Source organism: Heteronotia binoei, chromosome 5 (genome assembly GCF_032191835.1).
Source record: "Heteronotia binoei isolate CCM8104 ecotype False Entrance Well chromosome 5, APGP_CSIRO_Hbin_v1, whole genome shotgun sequence".
Lineage (NCBI taxonomy): Eukaryota > Metazoa > Chordata > Lepidosauria > Squamata > Gekkonidae > Heteronotia > Heteronotia binoei.
Window position 1 is genome coordinate 169688473 of NC_083227.1, and position 15411 is coordinate 169703883.

At 45.0% G+C, this 15411-nt stretch overlaps 1 protein-coding gene across 3 annotated transcripts in view; it reads right to left on the bottom strand.

The window, feature by feature from the left end:
- Positions 1-15411, bottom strand: part of PKN1 (protein kinase N1) — a 78833-nt gene that overhangs the window by 14425 nt on the left and 48997 nt on the right. For all 3 annotated transcript variants that reach the window (XM_060240705.1, XM_060240707.1, XM_060240706.1), the window contains exons 2-5: positions 8483-8783; positions 1934-2079; positions 811-940; positions 482-627 (exon numbers count right to left, since the gene is read on the bottom strand). In XM_060240705.1, coding sequence (XP_060096688.1) covers positions 482-627; positions 811-940; positions 1934-2079; positions 8483-8783 — 723 coding nt within the window. The remainder of the gene's footprint in view (positions 1-481; positions 628-810; positions 941-1933; positions 2080-8482; positions 8784-15411) is intronic.

Here is a 15411-nt window from a genome sequence, read left to right on the forward strand (position 1 = left end):
CTGCTGTTTCAGTAATTCAGCTTACAACTGGAAAGCCAAAATGCAATAATCTATACAGATCTATATCCAAATGAGTTGCAGTAGCCAAAACTTGGTCCTGCAGGCCAGGGAGCTGCATAACAACAAAGAAGAGCACATGAAAGATATGGCCCTTGTCATCAGCTCCTGCCTGTCTCAGGTTATGAGAATTAGGATATATATGGCATAATTATTGTGCCAAACAGAGAGCTGATGGCATTCCCATTCTTTGGAAGTTTGCTTGTTCTCTTCTGGACACCTAAATTAACATTGAATTCCAAAGTTGAAAATATATGTGGAAGAAGGGAAGGGGAACTGGATTATTACAAAAGTATTACATGTTAACTTTCTTGCAGGTTATGGGGAAGAAAAACTAGCTGTTTTATGCTTTCCCCCCAACTCATTCATAATTGCACGCCTGTCTCCTTTGTGCAAGCCCAAATGAAGTATTGCTGTTCATTACCTCAGAGATGGCATGGCGGTCCTGAACTCTGCTGGAACCCAACAAGCGCAGAACATTCTTGGCCCCCTCCGATACAGCATGCTCCACCTGGAAGTGGTGTCTCAGCTCCTCAATCCTCAACTCTATGGCACTCAGATCAGTGTTACCTGCAAGTATCGTTGGTATTGTTAGGTCCCAACAGCTGTGATTAGGGAACAGTAGCTATGTCTGCGTGAAATAGTGGGCTTTGCTGCAGAGGTAAACCCTGCCCCCCCCACCAATCACAAGCCTGAGCAAGCGGAAAGTCTGCAAGGCGCAGGCACTGCTGTCTTCATCAGCCTCTCCTTCACCTTGCCCATCTTCCACATTCAGCTGCACCTCATCGGCCTGCATAGCCTTGCGGATCTGCATGCGGATTATATTGATCTTAGTCTTGCTGTCCTGCAGCATCTGCTGGGCTGTCTGCAGCAGCTTCCGATCCTACGGAGCAGACCAGGTGGGGTGTGATTACCAAGAAGAGGGGAAGATAATGAATTATATGAAATTATATATTAAAAAATAGAATGTAATCAGACCCAAGGGCAGAACTCACCCATTTGGTTCCCTATGCATTTTATAACCTAAAGAATACACAAACACTTGCCACCCAAACCAGGGGACAATACCAGTCCCCACATTGTTCAAAGAGCTGGAGACATGGCCTAGTCAATCTGTAGTGTCACTGGCTTCTGGTTTGAAAAGGGAGTCTATTTGAAAAAGAAGAAGACACCTTGCTTCTTCGAACAAAACTGTTTCCAATATGAAGTTTAAAAACTCCTGCAGTTTGCAGGTATCAAATCAAAGTAATTTTAATTTTTAAGTCATAAAAGACTGCATACCGAAACTGTATGGGATCATGATACAAGAAACTCAAAGAATCACAGAAGTGTCTGCCTTTCCAAAATTCGCAGATGTGAAAATGCTGTGGGTTGGGTGCTGTTTCAGCTAACTGATGCAAGGGAAGAGTTAACATGAAACAGGTAACCGTATGCAATACCTAGAGCAACTTCAGCTGGGCAGACAGGTACAAACACCTCCTTAATCTGAATGGAATTATGTTTTCGTACTCAACATTTGTGGCTTGTTTAGTTAATTCAAAGTAATCTATTGAGAGGAGGGAGAAACCATGTCAACTGGCAGGGGCTCAAGCTGATGTAGCTACCCAGGAACCTGTCTGCCATTCCCACATTCCTAAAAGCAAAGAGGTGCGTTTTGCTTGTAAAAGATCCTTGATTCAAGCCTCTCATCTATAAACTCAAGGAATTTCAGGTGGCAGGATCAGAACACTTTACTTGTGGTTGCTCTTTACAGCATACTGGTGGAAGGGTAGACACACTCACCTTGACAGTATGTAGGGGCTAACCAGGTTACCACATGCCTTTGACAGCTGTTAAAGTGTGGAGCAAGAGACAGTGGCAAGGACAATACACCCACCTTAGCAGCACCATTGTCATACATCAGGATCATATTCTCTGCCCCCTGCTTCACCTTCAGCTCAATATTTAGCTGCTTCTCCAGGCCAGCAATGCGGTTTTTGGTAGCTGTTGACCGGCTCAGGCTACCTGGTGACTGGGGAGCAACTGGAAAAATAACAAGAAGCAGCGAGGTTGATGCCAGGGTACAAATCCAAAAGCACCAAGGGAAAGATTTTCTGCGCTTATGCTTTATAAGGTTGATGATTTCTCTACGGCACAGGTCCTTACCTTTTCCATCACCCGTATATAATGACTGAGCAAGACATCCTCATATCAAGTCATTTTTTAACAAATCATACACTCTTGGGACAGCTGCACCTCAAGAGCAACCATAACAGATATAAAATAGCCATTGACTGTTTTATCTGAAACTTAGATGAGGTATGAACTTGGAACTTCTCTGTGACAACAGGGAGATATGACTACTGCTCTTTAAGCCTTAAAGGGCAAAACATTCGCATATGTAAAATGCTGTAAAGTAGACTGCCTAGAAAAAGGATTCTCTCCCTGTGTCAGCCCAAGAACACGATGGCTGTCAGAGTGGCCATGGAATTCAGCTAACAGGTACCATGTCTTGGGGTTCCTCGGGTGCAAAGTAAGCCAGCTGGAATGAAAGAAAAGTGGCAGCCCAGATTTTAAAAGCCAGCACGCCAGTGAATAAATCCTAATGTCAGGATGATCTTCTGACAGGAGTTCTTAAGTTTCCGATATTGTTTTCCTTGCTCATTGATCACAGACTCTGTGGTGTGTTCTGTATCTTGGTAATTCTTTTCCTTGCTTATGACTCTCATTTTATATTGTCTCGTTATTCTGGTTGTTCATTTATTCATTTGATTCCTGTATCCATATTCCTTAACATGTAGTCACCATGTAACCAGACTTCATTTTGTAGTTTTGATATTGTTAGCTATAGAAGAGAGTTGGTGGGAGCATCAGCCTTGGAACACGACCTCAAGGACTGTTGTGACCTGGTCTCTAAGGTGACCGACAGGGCTGGCACAGACAGATGCTCCTGCCCACAAACAACCAGCCTTGAACTGAACACAGAGATATTGTAAAGGCTCGGGAATACTTTTTACATGTGTGAAGAGCTCAAACTTTGGCTGTGCAATTTAGAACCATTATATCTGTATATAAATATGTACTCAGTTTCGATTAAACCAGTTCTGGCAAGGATCGCCTTGCTGAGTGTTTGCTACTCATCTTTCAAATGAAGCTTTTTCTGCATTCATCAGAGAAGTCTCCTTGACTGAATCTGGGCAGAACCTTACACCTAGATTTTCAGAATGCCCAGTCAGAAAGAACAATTGAAGCATTGCCAGCAAGAAAATACTACAATCCCTGGGCTAAATGGGGACTAGCTTGTGACTGGATCAAATCAATAATCCACCCAGAACTCTCATTATCATCAGTGGTGGCCAAAACTGGATGCCATTGGCCAGGGTACTACCCCTTTGCAAGAGTGACAACATTTTAAAGCAGTGTGGGCTACTTGCCTGCATCTGGAAGGAGCTCTGAGCCCGGGGCCCCACCTCTTTATTACAGTTTTTGTGTGTGTGTGACAGAAAAGGAAATGGCTGCACCCAGGCCCTGAGCTTCTTTAGCCCAGTTGTTTCCGAAGCAGCCTCTGTCCTCCTCCCCCTTTTCTGTGGCCAGTCAGATGCAATAGCAACCACTTCCTCTTGCAAAGTCCCTGGCTGCTATATCTGAATCTGGTGTAGTCCCAGTTTTGTGTAATGAGCTATCTTGGATTGGACGCTCTAGAAATACATAAAACTGCAGACCTATCTTCAACAAATGAAGATAGGCCCACCACATATAGACAGGTCTGCTTGTTTGTCCCATGAGTTTCACCGTCCCTTTGCCCTTTTCTACAATAGTGAGTGGTAGGAGACTTGTTCCTCTCTCTAACCACAATCATAGACTGGCAAGGCTAATGTTCCTTAGGAAATGGGGCTTGAAAAAAAGCAGGTAGGGAGAAGCAAGCAAACAAGTATTGTAGTGTTCCAAAATGTAAGGTTTCATGCACCAGACAAAAGGTTCCAGTAGACTAGGGTGGGAATGTATAGGAATAGCTATAGACAAATAATGCTTAGCAAACCAAACTGGATTCTCTTACACATGCAGCCTCTCAGCTTTGCTCAGCCTTTTATGAATAGTCAAGGGTTGCAGATATCAATGTATGGGAGAAGTATGATTTTAAACTCCTGCAACTGATCAAACACCACAGATAGCACTAACAGAACAACAGATGATTAAGATTATTCATTTTTCAGTTTAGTTTTCCAAACTACTCTACTCGTAAACCAGAGGTGATGAAATTTTCCAGATATCCCCACACAGCATTTGAAAATGAATGTAACCACAAGAATGATTCCCAAACAACTAAAGAGAAGGAAAGCACATAGCTTCTAATACAGAAAGGCATCTCAACAGTCTCAGGGAAGGCATTGGACAATATAGTTTATTTCTGCAGAATCTGATCTGTGTCTGAACATGGTTTCCCTGAAGAATTTGAAGAATAGTCAGATAAGCAGTGTGGCACAGGCATGATTCACACAGCAATGACAAACCATGGTATCAATAAATGCCTTTATTCTCCATGCTTACAAATTCAACAGCCCGCACTTAAGTCTCCATCTGCTACAAAACCTTTCTTGAATTAAAGTGGACATGCCAGTCGGAAGATTGGAAGCTGTTACCGTGAAGCTTCCTTCTCGGTGGTCCTAGAGTGGGACGGTCCGAAACTGGTGGGGAGTAGGCTCCTCCTCCGGAAACAGGGTCGTTGATCGTTTGAACCGGCCTGGGGGAGGGGCCGCTCCGTTGGAAACTCTCCAGTCCATAGAAAAGCCATGCCCCCCCCCCCCATCAGTAGAAATCTATAAAACAAACTCTGCATCATGGTAACAAACCACTCAGAGACCATAATGATGCAACGCCATTTTAAGAACTGCAACAGCAGAAGTAACTGTAACCAATAAGAAACTTCCGCTACCAGTGCCCCAGTACCTCCCACAACCAAGCTCCCACAGCTACCAGCCTGGAGCAAGGTACAACACCGGGTGGGATGGACCGTCTCACTCTAGGAACACCGAGAAGGAAGCTTCACAGTAAGAGCCTCCAATCTTCCGTTCTCCGGTGGTCCCTGGTAGTGGGATGGTCCGAAACTGTTGGGACATACAAAAGCAATATGTACCCCGGGTGGGAACCACTACATTTAATGTATAACCTGTTGTAGCACCCTGCGGCCAAAAGCCACTTCAGCGGATGCCCACCTATCCACCTTATAATGCCTGGTGAACGAATGAGCAGAACTCCAGGTGGCTGCCCTACAAATGCCTTCCAGGGACGAGAAGGACTTGTACACTGAAGATGTGGCCGCTCTTCGTAAGGAATGAGCCGTAATTCCTCCTGGAGGCTCTAAACCTGACACCGCGTACGCTGCAGAAATACATTGCCCCCACCACCTGCTCAGGGTCGAAGAAGTAACTGGTTTTCCCAAAGAGGGTGAATTAAAGGAAACAAACAAGGACTCTGACCTCCTAAAGTCCTTGGTTCTGTCTATATAAAAACTCAAGGCACACTTAACATCTAACCGATGCCACTCCTTTTCCTTCTCATGCTTGGGATTGGGACAGAATGAGGGTAAGACCAAGTCCTGAGACCGGTGAAAAACTGAATTCGCTTTAGGCATAAGTGTCGGATCAGGTCTCAACACTACCCTGTCCTCATGAAAGGTACCAAGATCTTTATCCACGGACAGAGCCTGCAACTCAGATACTCTGCGGGCAGAGGAAATCCCAACTACAAACAGCGTTTTAAGGGTAAGATCCTTCAGGCTACAAGTAGCCATGGGCTCAAAAGGTGCATGACACAACGCCTTCAGCACCACATTTAACTTCCATGTAGGAAACCTATGTGCAGTAGGGGTTCAACAGGGACACCCCCCCCCCAAAAAAAAACGCTTAACATGCGCATGTAATGTCAAGGAACCCCCTTTTTTAGCTCCACGAACAGCAGAAATAGCTGCCACCTGCCTACGAAGGGTATTAGTAGCCAACCCCTTATCCAGGCCCTCTTGCAAGAACAGCAGCAGCTTCCGAACTGGTAACTTTAAGGGATCCCAACCCCTTTCCATGCACCAGCTGGAAAAGACACGCCAAGTGTTATTACACACCCGAGTGGTAGAACATTTTCTGGATGCCAACACAGTGTCAATCACAGATTCGTCAAACCCCAACTTAACTAACTGCGACCGCTCAACCTCCACGCCGTTAACTGTAACATGTCTGGCTGAGGATGGCAAACTGTCCCTTGTCTCAGCAATGTCTTGGATGATGGGAGACGCCAAGGCTTCTCCGTCGACAGCTGCATGAGGTCTTGAAACCCCCGTCTCGGCCAGAAGGGAGCAACCAGGACCAGCTCCGCTGTTTGCTGAAGAATCTTGTGAACCAACCGGGGAATCAGCTGCAGTGGTGGGAAGGTGTACAGAAGACCGTCCGGCCAGTCGCAGTTGAGAGCGTCTATGCCCTCCACCTGATCGTCCTTCTGTTTGGCAAAAAAACGTTGCACTTGATGATTGTCCGCAGTTGCAAACAAATTCACAGTCATTCTGCCATATCTGCGCTGAAGAGACTGGAACACCGCCTTGTCCAGCGACCATTCCGTCTGATCCAGCCTCTGTCTGCTGAGCCAATCTGCCAGCCCGTTGTCCTTCCCGGCTACATGAATCATCTTTATGGATAACAGATACTTCTCTGCCTAATCCAGTAAGCTGTTTGCCTCGCTGCAGTTTCCTGATTCTGGTCCCGCCTTGCCGGTTGACATAAGCTTTGGCTGTCACGTTGTCTGTCTTCACTAACACATGTCTCTCCTGCAGCATCGTCTGAAAACATAACAACCCCAGACGAATCGCCCTCAGTTCCAGCAGGTTGATGCTCTGTCGGAACTCCATCAGGGATTACTGACCTTGAATCATCATCCCTTGAGAATGTGCTCCCCAGCCAGAGAGGCTGAAGTCTGTAGTTACCACTATTCTCTGTGGCTCCTTCATTGATACTCCTTGCTGAAAACAGGATGGTTCCAGCCACCACTGAAGTTGCGTCCGCAGCTCCGGTGGAAGAAACACTAGCTTGTGCAGCTTGCGAGCTATCACATGCTGATAAGGGACCAGAAAGCATTGTAAGGGCTTAGGTGGAAACGCGCCCAAGACAGTACATCCTGGCACTACACCAGAACCCCTAAAAGCTTTGCTAGATTCATCACAGGCATCCGATTCAGGGACAATACCTCCTCCAACAAGGATCTGAGGTTCACCTGTCATACTTCCGACAAAAACACTTTGTGCCTCTGAGTATTGATCAGGGCACCCAGATGCACTATCTCTTGCGTTGGAGTAAGGTTGCTCTTTGTCCTGTTGACCACTAAACCATGGTCCTGCAGTATTTGAATAGTCTGATTGGTGTCCTCCAGGCTCTGCCGGAAGGAAGGGGCCCTGACTAAGAGAGCGTCCAGATATGGATGAAGAGCTATGCCCCCATCCGTAAATGAGCAACCAAAGCCACCAGGATCTTTGTAAACACTCGCGGGGAAGACTTGAGCCCAAATGGCAAAGCCTGGTACTGGAAGTGCTTCCCGTCGTACGCAAACCTGAGGAACCGTCTGTGCCTTGGTCGAATGGGAATATGCAAATATGCCTCGGACAGATCGATGGACGTCAGGTATTCTAGTTCTTGAACTGCCAATAGAATGGAACGCAACGTCTCCATCCGAAACTTTTTGGTTTACCGCCACAACAGGCTTGGGAGGGGCGACCTCGTTCTCTGCGGCAGTCCCCAGTTGTGCTGCCTTTGCTGGGTAAAACCCAACGCTGGCGGTAAAATGCTCTGCCCGCCGCCGTTGCGGCTGAAGAATCAGGTGGCAGAGACTTTCTCACCAGGATCACTGTGCTCCGACGCACGACGAACATGTCCTGTCTCGTAACATGGCCGTTTGGACTGGAGAGTTTCCAATGGAGCAGCCCCTCCCCCAAGCCGGATCAAACGATCAACAACCCTGTTTCCGAAGGAGGAGCCTCCTCCCAACAGTTTCGGACCGTCCCGCTACCAGGGACCACCGGAGAACATCATATGGGTGATTTCTTTAACCGTGTGTATAGCTTTTGCTGAATCAACCATTCTCTTTGAAATGGCTGTCACCCGGTTAGGGAGAAGTGTGAGCACTACCAAGTTTGGTTACCACCAGACGTACTTTTGGGAATTTGTTTGTTCTTTAACAAGGGAAGTTAATCATAACATAGCTTAAGAGGCTTTTCTTGAGTCTCAAGAACTTTCCCCAGATTGAATCCCCAGAATGCCAAAAAAAGCCTTGAATTCACTGACAGCTGGCTATAGGCTATGCATCTCGTCACAGCCCTCCCCTCCCCATCTTGTACTTCTGCTTCCCTTTTGATCCCCTGCAGAGACGGCTCCTTAACTTCTTCTCACCCCATGATTAAATTCACACTCACCCCCCAGCTCCTCAGGGTCTTTGACCACAATGTGTGCATTGAGATCCTGCAGTTGGTGGTGCAGTGCCTCCAGCTTGCGGTTGGAACTCTTTAGCAAGTTCTCTACATTGGAGAGATTTTTACGGTCTGTAGTGGCCTTGCGCAGGTTCTCTGCTCCCTCTTTGATCTTCAGCTCTTTGTGGATCTCACGCTTAATCTTTTCTTTCTCTTCATCTAACTTCTGCTGCACGCTGGTGTCTGAGAAATCCGAGCTCTGATCCAAGCCCAGGTGTTCTAGCACTGACCAGCTGCCTGAATCACTCTGTAAGGGGGAAATGGCAAAAAGGTGGTTACAGGAATGGACATCAAGTCTTTAGCATTATTTCTTGTCCCTCCATGTGCAGCTCTTCCCTTTTGCCATGCTAGAGAATAAGCTCCTATTATACAATAAATACATTCCAAAATATGCTTAAAAAGCCAGCATTATGTAGTGGTCAGAGTGTCTTAGGATCTGGGATATCCATGTTTGAGTCCCCCCTCTGCCAAGGAAGCTTACTGAGTAATCCTACCTCACAGAGTTGTTGCTATGAAGATAAAATGGAAGAGAGAAAACACGGAGGAGAAAAGCAGAGTCTGAGTATCTAAATAAACAAATAAATGCAAATAAAAATGCTGGGCACATAACTGAACCATTCTATAATCAAGACAGATCCAGATGGACAGTCGTGTTGGTCTGAAGCAGTAGAACAAAGCAGGAGTCAAGCGGCACCTTTAATACCGACAAAGTTTTATCCAGAATGTAAGCTTTCGTGTGCTCTAAGCACACTTCATCAGACAATAGTAAGGGAACTCACGGCCCACTTTCTCTATATTTAGGACTGCTTGCCATTCTTCTGGCACTAATTATGAACATATGAACATATGAAGCTGCCTTATACTGAACCAGACCCTTGGTCCATCAAAGCCAGTATTGTCTTCTCAGACTGGCAGCGGCTCTCCAGGGTCTCAAGCTGAGGTTTTTCACACCTATTTGCCTGGACCCTTTTTTGGAGATGCCAGGGATTGAACCTGGGACCTTCTGCTTCCCAAGCAGATGCTCTACCACTGAGCCACCGTCCCTCCCTTCTAGAGATTATCAAAGGGTCAAAACTGTATGTTACACTGGGAACCTGTGATTATCTTCTCCAGTGCATAATTTACCCTTTAAAACAATCACAGGGATTTGTGTGCATAAAATACAGACTGGAAACACAACACTTCTCTCATTAAAACTGGTCCTCCTAGGTTGCTTCTAGTTTAGGTATGGAAGAAACATAAGCAAACACAAGATCCGGTCTTTTTGCCTCATTGGAAGAAAAATGTTCATTCTCTCTTTGCCAGTGCCACAGATCTGAATTATGAGCCCTCTTTCATCATTGCCATTTAAAGGTAAAAGTTTGACCTTTCTTAAAGGTAAGCTCCATGTCAGAGAAAGTGAAAATAGATTCCCAGGATACTGTGCAGATTGGAACAGACAGTCACCAAGCTAGAAATGGGAGCTCAGAAGAGAACTTGGCACATTCAGTTCCATAGTAATTCACACAACTGTTTCCCTCCCATCACGTAGTGATATACACCCTCACACCTCTGCTGGAAAGAATAAATGCAGGGCCGGATCTACATGTTTTCGGAGCGGGGGGGGGGGGAATTAAAAAATGGCATCCCCTTATGGGGCATTCTATCTTATGGTCCCATAGACTACAATGGACTCCATACCCAATTTGGTGCCCCCCCTCCATCGGCACCCAGGGCAAGCACCCCCCTCTGCCCCCCCTAGATCCAACCCTAAATAAATGTCCCACATTTCCACAAAAGGAAGCAGATCCTGTATTTAAGACAATTCCCACCCACCCCACCCCAATTATACATAGTTTTTTATTACTGTACATGGCTATAAGAGAAGCCATGTTGGATCAGGCCAATGGCCCATCCAGTCCAACACTCTGTGTCACACAGTGGCCCAAAATTTTTTTATATATATATACACACACACACACACTGTGGCTAATAGCCACTGATGGACCTGTGCTCCATATTTTTATCTAAACCCCTCTTGAAGGTGGCTATACTTGTGGCCGCCACCACCTCCTGTGGCAGTGAATTCACCCTTTGGGTGAAGAAGTACTTCCTTTTATCCGTTTTAACCTGTCTGCTCAGCAATTTCATCGAATGCCCACGAGTTCTTGTATTGTGAGAAAGGGAGAAAAGTACCTCTTTCTCTACTTTCTCCATCCCATGCATTATCTTGTAAACCTCTATCATGTCACCCCGCAGTCGACGTTTCTCCAAGCTAAAGAGTCCCAAGCGTTTCAACCTTTCTTCATAGGGAAAGTGTTCCAGCCCTTTAATCATTCTAGTTGCCCTTTTCTGGACTTTCTTAAATGCTATAATATCCTTTTTGAGGTGCGGCGACCAGAACTGCACACAGTACTCCAAATGAGACCGCACCATCGATTTATACAGGGGCATTATGATACTGGCTGATTTGTTTTCTATTCCCTTCCTAATAATTCCCAGCATAGGGTTGGCCTTTTTTATTGCAATCGTGCACTGTCTTGACATTTTCAGTGAGTTATCTACCACGACCCCAAGATCTCTCTCTTGGTCAGTCTCTGCCAGTTCACACCCCATCAACTTGTATTTGTAGCTGGGATTCTTGGCCCCAATGTGCATTACTTTGCACTTGGCCACATTGAACTGCATCTGCCACGTTGATGCCCACTCACCCAGCCTCAACAGGTCCCTTTGGAGTTCCTCACAATCCTCTCTGGTTCTCACCACCCTGAACAATTTAGTGTCATCCGCAAACTTGGCCACTTTGTGTAAATTTAAGATGGCCCTCTTTTTTCCCTTAATGGTCTGGAGAAACAAAACAGAGAACTGCACCCATTGGTTCAGGTTGCTACACAAGATACAATGCCCTGGGGCCTGGGGGTCTGTTCAGTGATAGGAAAGCTATGGGATGAGCACGTGAGAAAGAAGCATGGCTGTAGGTTATCCTTCTGTCCTCTGCATATCAGTCATATATTTGCAGGAAAAGCAGGGAGTACCAGAGGAAGAAGAAGGAATCAAGAGAAGCAAACAGCCTACTCTAGGATTATAATATCAGAGAGAAACATCAGCAGCCATTGTTGGGAGGACAAAGTTTTAACAGCGTTTTTAAAGTGACTGGGACATTAAAATTGGTGGAGTTAATTGAGTTGGTAATTTTAAAATAAGGACTATTGGACAGTGGTGAAAAAAATTTGAATTGGATTAAGGGAAAAGAAGGACAATTTTTAAAGTGAAGTAAAAGTTGCGTCTGCCATTTTGGGGGAAATAAAAACTTTAAACATTAATATCTGAGTCTGGGAGGCTCAGAAGACGGCGAAATTGGGTTCATTGGAAAGGGCAAGCTTCACTCTATTAAACCTGATGCTTCAAATTTAATTTGGTGAGATAAAAATTCTCGGTCTTTTTTACATGTCAGATCCGAAGCAAATTTGTACTAGATCTGGTTCGATGGAGAAAATGCAAGCCCAATTAGATGCAATGGAAGCCAGGATAATGAAGGGGGTGAAAGAAATGATAACTGCCTCTAAAAAAGAAATAAGAAAAAATATTGAGGACTCAAAAAAAAAAATTAAAAAAAGAGATAGAGAATCTCAGAAATGAGTCTGTAGTAATAACAAAAAAAGTACAGGAGGTGGAAGAGAGAGTGAAAACACATGATTCCACCTTATTAAAATTACAAGAAAAGGTGATAATACATGACTGCTAGTTGATGGAGACACAGATTCGTCTGAGAGGTGTACCAGATGAAGAATCTGACTTGAAAGAATACATAATAAAAATAATTGCAGAATTTTTGGAGGAAAATCCTGAAGGGAATAGAAATCTGTATGATTATATGTATAGAGTGAATTCACTCTATGCAAAAAAGAACAATCTGCCAAGAGACGTGGTCATAAGATTTATGACGAAAGAAATGGTGGGAAAAATCATGAACAAAAACTTTGAACATTGACAGTGGGAGGTTAGTAGGATAAGAATTTTGAAAGAGTTGCCAAGACAAGTGTTAAATGACAGGAATGCATATAAAAAACTGACAGAAAAATTATGTGACAACAGAATGAGATATAGATGGATAATACCTGAAGGTTTGAGCTTTGAACTTCAAGGGAAAAGGATGACAATTACAAACACACAGGAACTGCGTAGATTTTATGGAGAAAATAAAGAATTTGCACCATGATGGATTACAAATTAATATCGTGGAATGTAAATGGACTAAATTTACTACAAAAAAGAAGGGCAACATTTCATTGGATAAAAAAAAATTGTAATATAGTTTGTTTACAAGAAATGCATATTAGACAAAAGGATTATAGATTTTTATGGAATAAGCAATTGGGACTAGAATTTTATACATTGGCTGAACAGAAGAAGAGAGGAGTAATTTTTTATATTAAAAAAGAATTAGATCCGAAATTGGTTTTAAAAGATAAAGATGGAAGGTACATCGCAGTGGAAATTTTATTGAATGCTAAAAAGAACTTTGTTGGTGGGACTTTATGCTCCAAATGGTGCAAAGGACACTTTCTTTAAAAATATTACGCAACATCTTGATGAAGTGACTTATGAGCAAATTTTGTTGATAGGGGACTTTAATAGAACAATTCAGAATACACTACATAGATCGGGGAAGAAAAAAATTGATAAAGAAGGGAAATTGCCAAAATCATTTTTTGAGCTGTTTAAACAAGAGAATTTGGAGGATATATGGAGGAAGTTCAATCCTGAAGTACGGGACTATATCTTTTTCTCAGCCAGACATACCATATTTTTCAGATCATAAGACGCACTTCCCCCCCCCAAAAAAAGTGGGGGGGAGTGTGTGCGTCTTATGGAGTGAAGGTGCCTTCCTCAGGGGGGGGGGCGATCCGTTGCCTCCGCCTCTGATCCCAGCACTTCCCCCGCGCCTGCCTGCCTGGCTCCAGCTTCTTCCAGCAAGCTCCACGCTGCCCCCACTGCAAACCCAGCGCTTCGCAAGCACCAGCTGCGGAGAGGGCAGCGTGCTTCCTCCGTGCCTGTCTGCTTGTCTCCAGCTCTGATGCTTACAGCAAGCGCCAGGATCGCTCCCTCTGCCCTCCAATCCCAGCACTTGCTTTAAGCATCAGAGCTGGTGCCAGGCAGACAGGCACGGAGGAAGCACCCGCCCCCTCCACAAACCCAGCGCTTCGCGAGCGCCGGCTGTGGAGGGGGTAGCGTGCTATATTTCCCAAAGCAGGAGCCCTCCCAAGATGAGAAGACAGAAAAGGAAAGAAGGAGGGAAGAAAAATGTAAGGTAGACTCCAGGTGGGAGTGAGGAAGGAAAGAAAAGATAGAGAAATGCCTACTCCCCACAAGTTTCTTGTGAGATTCTGTCTTGCAGACGTAATAAAAGTCAAAGGCAAACCCAATTAAAAATATTATTTTTTCCTGGGAGTGGAAACAACTGATTTACTATGGAATCCACAGAAGCCCCAATACTGTATTTTATCATATGCAAGACTAGGTTTTTGTCCAAGGAATACCATAAAAAGCGAGGGATCTTACATTTCCATACAAATTAGTTACTGTTTGTATATATATCATTTTTTGGAGAGTAAATAAGGTAGCTTTTCAGCACCACCTCAGCAGCTGAGAATGGCTATGATCCATCTCTCACTCTGCACCCTCCATCTGCCCTATCCCCACTACCACCACCAATCCTGTGAGTTGGTCTGAGCTGAGTGACCAGCCCCAGGTGACCAAGACGATATGGTCCTGGCTCAGGAAGAGGGGGGTCTGAACCTGGCTCTCCCAGATACCTCCCCCCACCACCACCAGTTCTCATCCCTCCTATATTTCCCACAGAAATGGTGGAGTGGAGAGGAAGGCCTAATGTAGAGACCATTTCTAAAACCTCCAAGGGGTGCTCTTGTGACCCCTTTCCTTCACGGGCTGAAAACAGATGTGGGGGAGAAGGGAGTTCACTGTCCCCCTCCCTCCCCAACACTCATTCTGCCTCCTGGCTCCACAGCTATTATAAAGGCAGTATACACAGCACTAAACTGCCATCCCAACTTACAGACTGTACTCTCCGCTCCACGCATGTGCACATATACACCTTTTATAATACACTTGCTGTTCTTGGCGTCACATGTCTGATACACCTAAACAAGTATCACAGCCCCTCCCTCCCCAGTTCATAAGATGCTGAACTCCCCTTCCCAACAGACAAATAATTCTGCTTACTAACTATGTGCACATCATCTTACTGCTGCTTGCAACATACTCTTGCAGAGCCATCCTAAGTAGTTACACCATTCTACACCATTCTAAGTCCACTGAAGTCAATGAGCTTAAAAGGGTTTGACTCTGTTTAGCACTACATTGCTAATAAAGAATACAGTATGCTACACCACTGACCTGGATGGCCCAGGCTAGCCTGATCTTGTCAGATCTCGGAAGCTAAGCAGGAATGGCCCTGGCCGTACTTGGAAGGGAGACCACCAAGGAATACCAGGGTCAGGAGCAGAGGCAGGCAATAGCAGGCTACCTCTGAATGTCTCTTGCCTTAAAAATCCCACAGGGTCGCCATAAGTCAGCTCTGATTTGAGGACGAGAAAAAAAGCCCCTAAATCCAGGCACACCTTCTACTGCGACACATACGACATGTGCAATACCTCCTGCTTCTTGTACAATTATGTTTTCTGACTTTCATTCAAGTAGCTACCCCCAATGAGATACATGGAATGCACATATTCATCTCTAACATAGTTTGTGTGTATAGATCCCTCACTTATAGTTGGATTCCCTCCCTTCCCCATCTCTAGTCACTCCCTAAGGAATACAGCATACCCCTCAGATACCATAAACTTGCAGCAAGTTATCATGTCCCCCCCCCC